The sequence below is a fragment of the Xenia sp. Carnegie-2017 genome, unplaced genomic scaffold, assembly GCF_021976095.1.
Source record: "Xenia sp. Carnegie-2017 unplaced genomic scaffold, XeniaSp_v1 HiC_scaffold_13, whole genome shotgun sequence".
In the NCBI taxonomy this organism is placed as follows: Eukaryota; Metazoa; Cnidaria; class Anthozoa; order Malacalcyonacea; family Xeniidae; genus Xenia; species Xenia sp. Carnegie-2017.
The window spans coordinates 6261209-6273945 of NW_025813436.1; the positions used below are offsets into that span (position 1 = coordinate 6261209).

Here is a 12737-nt window from a genome sequence, read left to right on the forward strand (position 1 = left end):
TTGCAAAAATTCCTTATGATTATTATGAATCTGCATATTCTGCGGTCAAGGCCTCTTTTTCATGTAATTAATACGAAAGAGACTAACATTAATTGAATTATTATATACATCACTGATAATTTAGTTCATTTTGAGTAAAATATTAATTCATTTTGTTTGTTTGTATCTATGAAGTACAAAAATATTCTCACAAATAACTTATCTACACAATTTGAAAAATGAATCTAGTACAATTTGCAAATGAAATGGGCGAAAAATCAGGACAGATTTCGTGAAGTCAAGATTTCGTTTCAACACTGCCACTCTCATCAAAACAGAGCAACTGAAAATTACTTCTAGCTTTGAACTCTTTCAAAAGTTTTTCGATTTCTCTAAAATGTCGATAAAAAACAAGAGTGAGCTCTAGAAGAAATATTGCCTTAAGAAAAATACACATATTAAAGAAAATTCAACAATACCTTTGATGATCTTCTTTACTTATAGCTGGAATACATTTGTAAGTATTTTCTAAAAACGATCTGCGACACAATGGACGACAAAATTCAACATTAAAAAGGAGAATAGCGACAAACGTTACTAAATTGAGGCTAATGCAGTGATCGCGGAAACTGTTCAAAACTTTGGGGTTCAGAATAGAACGAGAACGTACTCTACATGCAACGACCTAAAATTTTACGCTATAAATTGCTTGCTCGTGTTGAAAGCAGTCCCCTCACCCTCACTGCGTGGTCCATGTAGTAAAAGGAATGTTTCTAGCAGTGACGAATCAATCTACACTAATAATAATTTTATTTTGCACTTGACGCTGACTCATCTATGTTAAATTAATGTTATCCTGATTTATCTGTTTTAATCAATGTTACCTTGATTTGTCTGTTAACCAGTTTTGCAACGCTTCTCTCAATGAAGTGAGCTCCAAACGTGCCTAAGATAAAAAATATAATGTCGACGCTAGCCTTAGCAGACCGCAGTACAAGACATAAATAGCAGGAATAATAAGCTGTACAACTTGATGATGTATTTCAGATTAAAAGCTGCGATGAGCCACCTCATGAGAAATAGTATTGGTCAACTAAATGCATTTGGCTGACTACGATTACTTAATCACATACATGCAATACACAAAAAATCTCATTGCAGTGACGCTAATGTTTGTTCTAAATATTGTACCAAACTTACCTGGATGATACCATTAGTAGAATATTTGCCTTTGGCGTTCTTGAACAACTTATACACAGTCTCCGTTAGTATCTCGGTCAATCGCGAAAGTACCCTGGGCACGAACGAAGCAGAGCTTGAAAAAACCTAGAAAATGCATACAGGAGATGGGTATGACTTATTTTACTTTTTGAGAACCAATAGTAAAATTGACACGAACCTGGGCATGTATAACAATCAACTCGAGAATAACAACCTTTACGTAATCTCTTACGTCATCCGGCTTTTTACAGCGACCCCAATTGAAGTCCCCAGCAAACATTCCGGTCTTTATTCTACTGACCAGCGGTTCACTTTTTAATTCGACATAAGCATTAAATATCCTATCTTCAAGTTTCATAATTTCACATTTAAATGACTACAAAAAAAAAAATGGAGAGGACATGTACAGTGCAAAGTTTCAAAAAAACACTGTCGATGAACAAAGTTATCACGAACAAAACATTCATGTCAATTTCATGTCAAAATATCTGCTTTCATTGTCTTGTTAAATATTGAAATATGTAATTGAGCGCAAGTTTTAACTTAGCCTTGAAAACCTCTAACAAACCTTACAAACCTCTTATGCAATTTTAATTCATTTTGGATAGAACACTGAATTGAAAATAAATTTATGAAACTACTAGCTTATCAACAGCACCCTCACAATATAATTCAATTCAAAACGTCAGTCAACATCAACACCAACAGTCCTTCTCAGGACTTTACTAACAAACATGGACGATCTACATTTACAAACAAGAAACGATACTCCCGGGCTCAAACCATTCACTTTATAAATTACATTCACCCCCCCCCCCCCCCTCCACGAAAACTTTACATTATGTATGCATTATTGTAATTTTCACCACTCATCACAATGCAGTAAAGTTTCCATGGACACTTTGCACTAATATCAAGTAGTTGGAATTCAATCATGGAAATTCCTGGAAACATAGCTTACCGGAAGTAAATTTTCTAGTCCTGCATGACCATTGCTTTGATAATTAGACACAATTTTGGGTAAAACATTATCCCGTAGATACGAACAACAACTGAGAACAATCAGGAATCGTTCATCCTGCAACATTTCAGTAGTTTATATCAAATCAAGCTTCCATTGCATAAAATAGCCGTCGTAATTCTTCAATATTTAATAAATTTTTACCCTTGCGGGAGAATTGATTGAAGAAACCGAGTTGACATCTTCATGGGAATCAAAACTTCCATAATGATGACGACTTGATCTGAAGACAAAAGAAAAGAATGAAAAGATACTGAATACAAAGTGGAAGTAAGGCAATCAAAAATTTCCGTGGTATTCTCCGAACATACACTGATATTTTATCAAGTTCTTCGTCTGATGGGAAACCAAGATGCTCAAGACTTTCAATTGCTGCCTGAAAATCGAGTAAATATAATAAAATCGGCATATTTTCTTGATAACAAAGAGCCGAGTAAATGAATTTGCTATCGTGATAGCACAGAGACCTGGAGCATTTTATAAAATAATTCGTTAATTTCTTTCTGAATCTCATCACCCTTCTCTCCGCCAAATGTCGCCTCCCCAATAACATCTTTCAACACATGCAGCATATCAATTGCAATAGTTTCAAATGTGATGGGCTGCAAAAGAAGAAAAATTGATTACGTGGCGAATAAAGGTACCACAAACGAGAAATTCAATGAACCGACCAAAATCGTTATAACACAGCCATTGCTTATAGCCTCTTTAGTCCAATCTTCATTCTTATAGAGATTTCTTATTTCTAAGATAAATGAGATATGGACAGAGAAACATCGTTGCTATCAACAGATTTATTTGATCGCAATAAATGTACACGACATCAAGAGTAAAGATCTTCACCTTCCACAGAATTCTCCATGAGACATCGAGTTGACAAGAACTGAAGATCTTCTAAAGATGACTGGACTAACTTGAGTGCTTCGAAGGAACTTTTACCACATTGCGTTTTCAATGTGGAGTAACAACGTCTATATGAAAAGTTTACATGGCGAGAATTCTTAAGCATCGATAGCTGAGTCTCCATAAAAATTTTAATAAGTAGCTACAACATCTGCAACAAATCTATCGTCTTACCGAACAAATTTTACACATTTCGGTAACCAAGGAGTGATCTCGTCCCTACGAGATTTCCATTCCGTGTTCTTATCGTGGTCAGGTTTATAAACTCCAACAAATACTTCCTCAAGAAATGTCGAATATCGTTTCGTTATGTCACGAACCATCCCCTTAAAGAAAAAGAAACAATGAAATGTCATTAATGTACGTATATATAGAACGATATAAAAGATTATTTCGAAGAAAGAGTAATTCATCAAGTCACACTTGAAATTCATGATTTCGCTCAGCAGCCGGAACAAATGATGGCTTATCAGTATCTGTGTTCTCCTAAAGAAGAAAACAGGATCTAAAAAAACACATCCCTATCGTCGAAAAAGCATTTACATTCACTCTCACCTTTTTAAACAGACTACCATTCAAGTACTCATTGCCGAGTTTCCAAAGATCAGGTAAGCTTTCACTCAATATATCAGAAAGCTCGTCCACATAGATAACTGCACGAGGAGGAGCGTGGGCTCTAGTCCCCCAACCTAAACAAATTTCAAATTACATATATAGACGACTTGTACGAAGGCTAGATAGCGCTATCCAAAAGATAGCAAACGTTTTCGAACGTTTAAAAAATCTCTTAAAAGGAAAAAATATACGATTTGAAGAGAGCAATCACTGAAATAAAATATTGTTCCCACGATTACAAAGTTTCATTATCGTAAGAAAAACACCCTTTTCATACGTTTGAAAATTTCACTATCCAATGGATAGCGCTATCAAGGCTTCAACCGGCCACAGATGAGCGATTTCAGATATATCTCTTATCGTCTCAAACATTCAAATTAATCTCGAGTAAATCTGTAAAACGAACTTTAAAATAAACATCGTTTTAAGAAGTTTGTGAAACCAAGGACTGATAAACATCTGAATGAATGAAGGAAATATGCTCACCTAGATAGTTTTCCAACGACTCCCGTCTTGGACTATAATATGATGTTAATGACAATGCACCTGAACCACGTGATTCTTAACACAAAATAATTTTCATGAATTTATCGAGCGGCAGAAATTAAAATAACCAATCAAGTACACCGGAATTGCGGAGAATGGGGCGAGCTATCAGCCACTGTCACGTGAAAATAACTAAGGGGGATATGGGAAAAATTTTTAAAATTCAAAAGGGCAGCAAAATTATTGGGAGGGGGGGGGGGCTATAGCTTCGAAGCTCTCATGCTCCGCGGTACTGGTATGAAAACAATTTCTTACTTTTACGAAGATGATCTTCACGACAATTATCAAGTAATCCTAACAACCATTTATGTTGATTTTCTAAGCATTCCCAAGCTATATCACCAGGTGAATCCAATCCAATAACGTACCTAAAATATATATGAATTGAAAATGGTAAAAACGTATAACAGCACACCGTGGCAAATACGTTTCAAACAGTTCATACTTGATGTATCGTCTCATGTCTTTAAGAGCTATTGGAAGATTTGACAGTTGAGTGCGCAACTGATTGCGAAATTTCTCGACTTTGCTCTCAACTTCATTCAATACTTAAGGCAAGAAAAAAAGACGAGAATGAAATAAATGAAATTATTAAATATATTTAGCTGTGTGTTTTATTACCTTTTTTAAATACAAGTGGAGCATTATCTGACACAAGTGATTTGGCCTTTGAATAATCATTCACAACCATCTCATAGTCACCCTTGAAAGTTAAATATTTATGTAAGATTCACTACATATTCTCGAGTTCAATATCCAAACACAAACAACCTGGCTGATATTTTTCTCAATGATCTGAGGTAAACTGAATATAGATCTAAAACGATGTAAAACACTCAATGCATTTCTCATTGTATCAGCATCATCTTTACGTCTCAAGACATCTTGGAATAAAGCATCAGCATGAGTACTGGCATCTATTCAAAAAAAAACAATTAAAAAAATTGATTTACAATGTTAAAGTGAAAAAATGACCATAGTACTGTACTTACTTTGCAGGCAAGATCCCAATGCCTCAGCAAGAGAGCCACCTTTGCTTCCACTTTGATCTTTCAGCATTTCTCTTTGAACAGCTACAACGGGTGTTCATAAGAATAGTGAAAAACAGTCATATCATGAAACCACCAAAATGTTGAAGTACCGGTAAGCGTTTCCTCAGCATCCATAAATGTGGTTATGTTGTCCTTTACGAATGCTAAAGGTCCTGTAGCTCGTCTTGATTCTTCCTTCTTTAGATGCTGAAGGCCATCTTTGAGTTGTTCAAATCTAGTATTTGTATTTGAATGCTGTTGAAAAGCAACATGTGAAATTTGCACGGTGGTGTGTAAAACTTTATACCTCACATCACAGTGTTTTCTGATCAAAAATGCTGCTGGTATAAAATCAACACTCAATGTATCTTCTGAACCTAAGAATTTAGATTTTATCTCATTGCTGATATTTCAATATATTCACTCAAATGAATATTTCAAGGTCTATTAAATTAAATAAATAAATTACCTTCAGGATAAAATTCATCAATACTATCTTCTACCTGCCTTTTTCTATACATAAAAGAACATTACAATGTGTCTCTATAGTCAAAGACAAATACAAATCAATTAACTCATTGAGGTTTAACTACCTGATATCTTTTGTAATGCCCAATGGATCTTGATAACCAGAAATTTGTGTGATTGAATGACCATGATTTGCTCTATGCATTTCTTCAAGAGGAATTTCATCAATCCAAATGGCAGATTCTTCAAGTGGACCTAAAACACACGTCAAAAACAATCTGCAATATATCAGAAACAGAAAATTTGTATACTTTGGGCAATTGTCGAATACTTTGCCTTGTTGTACAAAATGACGAATCAAACACAGCAAGTAAAAAGTTACTTGCAAATGTTACAAAAGTATTTTATTATTGGTAAGTTATGGATCCTTTGTTTGGTCATCTGGTTTCTTCCAAATGAAAATTTGAGCTGGGCTATAGAAGCTTCAAATTGTTATGATGGTTGTGGTATACTTACCATAACAATATTGTAACAGAGCAAATTGCTTATGATGGTGATAAGATTCTAGATTACATTCATACCTGGATTAAAAGGGATAGCATTAAACCGTACAGTACAGCTTCCAACTCCACCAGTTTTTGTTGTGATTATCACATCTCCTTTTCCATCACCTTGTCCAGTTCGTGCTATTACTTTACTTGGAGATTTCCATTCAGCAGATAACAAACAGTTCACACCGCATATTGTTAGCCCTGCAAAGTGTGGGTGAAACTTATCTATCAACAGTTTATATTCATCATAAAATAGAAGTTGAATGTACTAAGGCTAAAATTTATTGTTTAGAAGAAGCACTCATTATTAGACTTTAGAATAAGAAAAGGAAGTGTTTGTCTCAGACTCTTATGTTGTACATGTCAAATTGTTAACAAATAAAATAGTGAACGGGGGGGCTGCAATATCTTAAAATTCAATGCAAAGCTATGAACGAAAATCAATAACAACTTCTTGACTCTATACCTGTAAGATCTGCAGGCTTGCTTCCAAAATTTTCTCCTCTTATAACAACCTTCGTTCCTGGTTTGCCTTCCTTTGGACTTATTCCGGTAACTACAGGCGGAGACCTTCTCGACATATTTTCACCGTGATTATAAAAACAGCTTTACATAGTTGATGGTTGAACCTTCCCAAATTCATTCATCCATCGATGCAATTAAGTCATATTTCACCTGAAATTCTTTTCATTTGTTTAGGACGTTAATTATTCTTAACGTCTTAATTTTATTTGAATTAACTTAACGTTAATTCAAATAAAAAAATTTTCATACCCCCCCGGGTCAAGGCTTAGTATTTGTGGTATTTGTCCATATTTATCCTGCAGAACATGGTAATACCTGGTAGAAAAAAATTGTCGTAGTTAACATTCAAGCAGAATTGCAAAATAAGACAGTAATTCCATTAAATAATTTTATGGTTTATAACCATACTAGATTACTAGCTGTGTTTGCTATAAAATGTCCGGATAGGGTATGGCGTTATTTATATAACCAATCGGGTGATAGTCTCACGGTAAATTACGGCATGATACGGCATGATACGGCAAGATACGGCAAGATAATTCTATTCAACATTACGAAAAGAAGATGGCGGACGAAGAGAATCAAATAAAAATAGTTGTAAAAACAACAAATACTAAGGAAACAATAGAAATCGAGCCAAATGCTACTATTGGAGAGGTATAAATGATATTGTACTTCAATTTTATGAAATAAATGTTCAGAAGATTAAAGAATCTACCCGTATTTTTGATTAGTTCAAAGAAAAAATTTCCCCGAAATTCAATGACACGCCGATTGCACAGTTATGTCTTATATTTGCTGGAAAGATTCTAAAAGATGAAGAAAATCTCGAAAGTTATGGTAACAAATAATTTTGACACTATCGCTTGTTTTGTTTCCTAATATAAGCTCTGCTAACAGCCCAAGCGTTTTTTTGTATTTTAAAAGTACAAAATGAAATCATAGATGGTTTTTGAGAGCTTTTAGGGTACATCTTTAATAATGCCGCTGATCTCCTAAATATCATAAACAAAAAAGTGTTAAGGAGGGTATTTTCATTTCATATTTGTGTAAAGATGATTTTAAATTGATGAAAAATTTTATTTTATCTTTTCTCAAAACTGAAGTGAAATTATTTGTTCAAAATGAAACTTGCTGTTTTTCACTTATTTATTCTCCTTCATTGTATGTTGTAGTTTTTTCCCCACATTCATTTAACCCCTGAGACTCAGGTGCTAGTCATGTGATTTTTTGAAAAGTATTGGAGCCAAAGAAAAAATTAATGCTTTTTAGGGATTAAAGATGGCCTAACTGTACACTTGGTAATAAAGTCGGCAAACAGAGTATGTTCTCCAAAATATTGATAAGTAAACACAGTTTTTCATGTAGGTTGCACACAATGTTTTTTTGATTTTTGAAAGGCACAGAGCATGTTGAATGAAATATAAATTTTAAACAATGATAGATTTATTCAACATGACAACCCTCGTTAAACGTGTACATCAAGAAAACTTTTTTCATTTTAGGCTCAACAACAAGCTGCTGAACATGCTACTAGACAGGTCTTTATCAATGTTTATTTATGAACTAAGGAAAATGAGCTATTTTTTCTTTATAACACTGTATGTATGACTCATATGGTCATTAATACATTTCTTTCATGTCATAGAAGGGGGATGAGGCCGATGCAAAAACAACTTGAGGGAGGGATTTTGGGTTTATTGCTATTGGCACTAATTAAACATGTTTGTTTGTGAAATCATCGAGACAGCAAAAAATTCCATGTTGTTTGTGGACTTTGAACTTGTATCTTAGGTGTTCAAAAATGTTTTGGTGTTTGAAATGTAACTTGTTAACCCCAGTAACGTTAAAAGCCAAACTGATAGAAATGGTGTGTTTGCTGCTGTAAATTTGATTACAATCAAATCAACACACATGTATGTGTTAGGTTTTCCACAACTTGTACATGTCTAATGATTATGGTTTCTATCAAGTCTGTTTAAGCCTAGTGGGTAATAAACAAATTTGCCTTGTCTATTCTCTAATTTTCCTATTTTTTTTTAAATATTAGTTACATTAACAAAATTTCAATGACTATGTGTTTTGGTAGCCCTAAAAATATCATTCTTCTACATTTAAACTCACAACATTAGGGAATATAGTGACAGTATGAACTGTTCTTCTTTAATTTTGTCATGTTTCTTTAGCCAACACAGTCCTCGCCTCAAAACACTACAGGAAGACAATCCTCAAATAGTTCTACAACCATTCCACCTTTGTTTGGTGGCTTACCATCTGGTCTAGGTACAATTGTGAATTATATATCATCAATTAATAACATATGCAATTTATGTTTGCTGATTGTTAGGAATTGTTTTTCAGGTGATATGAATCAAATGCAGCAACAGGTTTGTTTTTCTCATTGTGTTTGAAGTTTTTTTTTATTGTATCTGGTAGTCTTGTAGCAAATATATTCTTTGTTATAAACCTTCTGAATGTAACTATCAGTTTATATTTTTTTCATTTTATATTTATTTTCCATTTAAGTTAATGAACAATCCAGAAATGATGCAGCAAATGATGGAGAGCCCATTGTTTCAAGTAAAGCACAAATGTGTTTTGTTTGAGCACTTACGGCGAAGTGTTTACCTTTAACTTTTGATAATGTCAACAATTTTATAGAGCATGATGTCTAACCCAGAATTGATTCAACAGATGATAATGAGTAATCCACAAATGCAGCAACTTGTAGAGGTATATGATAATTTTATCATATTAAAGTTCTTTTGTTGTGCGTGTCTAAGAGCCTGATATACAGAGGGTGCTGTATAAATTATTTTGAGAGTGATGTATAAATTATTTTGCTTTTTCTGCTGTACTTTTCAATGAATCATTTCATGTAACATTTTTATCAACTCTGTGATTTTTAAGTCTTTATTTCAAACAGCTTACGTGCTAGGCACTTGATGGCAATTGATAGGTGACAAAAAGGAGAATATAAGCATTGTATATGTTAGTTTTTATTTCTAAGTACGACTAATGTCTTTTTCAGAGAAGTCCTGAAATTTCACACGTTTTGAATAACCCAGATTTAATGAGACAGGTAAGAGAACTTCGAGAGAAGCTCCCATTGTGCAATGCATTCATTTTATGAATGATTTAGACTCTAGAAATGGCAAGGAACCCCGCAGTAATGCAAGAAATGATGAGAAATCAAGACAGAGCTTTGAGTAATTTAGAAGTTAGTGAGAATGCAACAAAGAACATTTAATTACTGTAAATCGTTTATAACATTGGATATTTCACTTACCAGAGTTTGCCTGGAGGATTCAATGCATTAAGGCGAATGTACACTGATATTCAAGAGCCCATGATGAATGCAGCTACAGAGCAGGTAATAAACAAGTATACAAATTTCATGTGATGCGTACTAGAGCGTTTTATTCATGGATTATCGAGATGTCATTTACTTCAAAAAAGTGAAACAAAACCACATTTACTTAGTCATTTTTTCAATTTTCTTATCCTATTTAGTTTCAAAATGCCCAAAACAACCCTTTCTCAGCTTTGTTGGGAGGGGCAACCACCAATGGTAGACAAGGGAACGCTGCTGAAACACCAAATAGCGATCCGCAGGCAGGAACAGAAAATACAGCTCCTTTACCAAATCCATGGCAATCATCTGCTGGCAGTCGTTCTTCTCCTCGACCATTTACAGCCACCACAACTACTACTGGCTCTACAACTGCAGGCTCAACCACTACAACAAGGTACGTAGATATACATACCATGTACATGTTATGTCAATATTTTCACTGTTGTTTTTCATCCATTGTATTCATGGTAACAATTATGAAAATATGCGTGTAATTATACTTTCTAGTGCTAATGCATCACCAGCTGCATTAATGTTTCAAACTCCAGGAATGCAGAGTGTTCTGGATCAGATGACACAAAATCCTGAATTAATGCAGAATATGATGTCGTCACCTTATTTCCAGAATATGATGAATCAAATGGCACAAAATCCAGAACTTATAAGCTCAGTACGAATCTTCTACTGGTGTAGAATTGACTTCTAGTTTTGAAATTTTTATCTAAGGATGTGTCAAAATCTCATGGACGTTTTTTATATTTAGATGCTTCGTACCAACCCAATGTTTGCAGGAAATCCTCAACTACAACAGCAGGCAAGTGATCACGCATTTCAACGTTGTTATCTTTTTAATTTAATCACGTTAAATTTGTTCATTTATATAGGTTACATCCAATCTTCCAATGATGATGCAGCAGATGCAAGATCCGAGATTTCAGCAGCTCATGTCCAATCCTCGCGCTCTCCAGGCCATGATGCAAGTACAGCAAGGAATGCAGAGTCTTCAAACAGAAGCTCCAGGATTGTTTTCTGGAACAGTTCCTACACCTGGTGTCAACACTGGAACGTCCTCAACGACAAATCCTACGACTCCTTCAACAACAACAACTACTAATACTTCAGGAAATGCACAAACACCCTGTATGAATAACCTCTGTATTTTAGTATTTGGTTGTCCCCGAACGTTTACTCCTACAATGCAAATTTTTCTGTATAATCATTCATTTATTTACAAAATTATTTCTGATCTTTTTCTGCTTTGAATGAGCCCAAAAATATTGTAGAAGTAAAAAATGAGCTAGCTTTGTTATACTGCATTTTGATGATGCTTGTCTTGTTGTCTTGCTACCTAAATTGAACGTTATTTCTCATTGATTTGTAGCCGGTTCAGATGCAGTTATGAATCAATTAATGAATCAATTTCTTTCCACAATGGGCCAGGTACGTAAATGGAGCAGGGATAGATCCACGAGGGCTTGGTACGAGTGAGAAGATTTCGCTGCCTTCTTGTTGTCGTACCGTGTCAGATTTTTTTGTTAAATTCTTTAACCTGTTTATTTTGACGAGGAGTTTTTTCGAGGTTTGCTTTGCAAACGCTAATCACAAATACTTTTGGTTAATTGTTTGGTCAATTAGATTTCGTTGGAAAATTGTCATTATTCCGCACCCCTCCCCCCTCCCCAAATTCATCCTTGAAATTGATTCACATCCTTGTTTTTTGACTTTTCCCCCGAGACATTTTTCTTAAAGATGATTGAAAATGTCTGTGTTATAGACAAGCACCTCCCCAGAACAAAGATTTCGTGCACAATTGGAACAACTCACGTCAATGGGATTTTCTGATCACGAGAGAAATCTCCAAGGTAGTATAGAATTCCTCTTGCTTTTATTAATACCTACATGTTTATAATTAATACCTGCATGTTTATAATTAATACCTACATGTTTATAATTAATACCTACATGTTTATAATTAATACTTACATGTTTATAATTAATACCTACATGTTTATAATTAATACCTACATGTTTATAATTAATACCTACATGTTCATAATTAATACTTACATGTTTAGCTTCAGACTGTCAGTTCGAGTGATTCGACGAATTTAACCATTCTTCTCTTCCTCAGCTTTAATTGCCAGTGGAGGAGATGTGAATGCGGCAGTGGAACGACTTCTTAGTGGATGAATAATGGGAGTGTGATTGAAAAAAAAAATGACGATACAAACGAGAACAACAAGAAAAAGATTACCATGATGCATTTCAACACAATCATATAAGTGTTCTCTTGAACGAGTGAGAGCACTTTTGTGTTTGCTGAAATATAATGAACTTAAAACAACTTTGTGGTCTGTTCTGTTATTTTAACTTTTAGTTTCTAAGGTGCATACAATGATATCTTTATGTCCATGGATATGTTATTGAGCAATATATGTAATTTTTCATATAGAATACAATGTCTCGTTTGTGGATAAGAAAATTGTGTATGCCCTTGAGAAAATTTTAATACTTTAGATAAA

The 12737-nt window shown here is 34.2% G+C and overlaps 2 protein-coding genes and 1 long non-coding RNA gene across 4 annotated transcripts; 2 read left to right on the forward strand and 1 right to left on the reverse strand.

The window, feature by feature from the left end:
- Positions 1-37: 37 nt before the first annotated feature.
- Positions 38-7047, reverse strand: LOC124433570 (exocyst complex component 2-like). Of its 2 annotated transcripts, XM_046983359.1 has the most exons (26): positions 6802-7047; positions 6366-6536; positions 5910-6039; positions 5786-5829; positions 5624-5693; positions 5427-5551; positions 5278-5358; positions 5057-5202; positions 4907-4988; positions 4731-4833; positions 4541-4653; positions 4226-4300; positions 3680-3813; positions 3548-3610; positions 3299-3450; positions 3065-3192; positions 2893-2966; positions 2689-2823; positions 2533-2597; positions 2366-2444; positions 2162-2278; positions 1379-1576; positions 1180-1305; positions 864-925; positions 459-518; positions 38-371 (listed from the first exon to the last, which is right to left on the reverse strand). In XM_046983359.1, the coding sequence occupies exons 1-26, from the start codon at positions 6914-6916 to the stop codon at positions 278-280; spliced, it is 2742 nt and encodes a 913-aa protein (XP_046839315.1). In that variant the 5' UTR covers positions 6917-7047; the 3' UTR covers positions 38-277. The 2 variants fall into 2 exon arrangements, with proteins under 2 accessions (XP_046839315.1, XP_046839314.1); XM_046983358.1 differs by having other exon boundaries at positions 5427-5693.
- On the forward strand, positions 4569-5913 carry LOC124433577. The gene is made up of 3 exons (XR_006944507.1): positions 4569-4630; positions 5285-5428; positions 5521-5913. It is a non-coding gene; the product is annotated as an uncharacterized LOC124433577 (long non-coding RNA).
- Positions 7048-7374: 327 nt separating the features above from the next.
- LOC124433571 (ubiquilin-1-like) lies at positions 7375-12697 on the forward strand. The gene is made up of 18 exons (XM_046983361.1): positions 7375-7517; positions 7595-7700; positions 8133-8182; positions 8366-8401; positions 9047-9143; positions 9222-9247; positions 9387-9440; positions 9522-9593; positions 9892-9942; positions 10003-10080; positions 10153-10233; positions 10374-10609; positions 10723-10885; positions 10979-11029; positions 11100-11355; positions 11597-11655; positions 11990-12077; positions 12347-12697. The coding sequence occupies exons 1-18, from the start codon at positions 7425-7427 to the stop codon at positions 12403-12405; spliced, it is 1656 nt and encodes a 551-aa protein (XP_046839317.1). The 5' UTR covers positions 7375-7424; the 3' UTR covers positions 12406-12697.
- Positions 12698-12737: the final 40 nt, after the last annotated feature.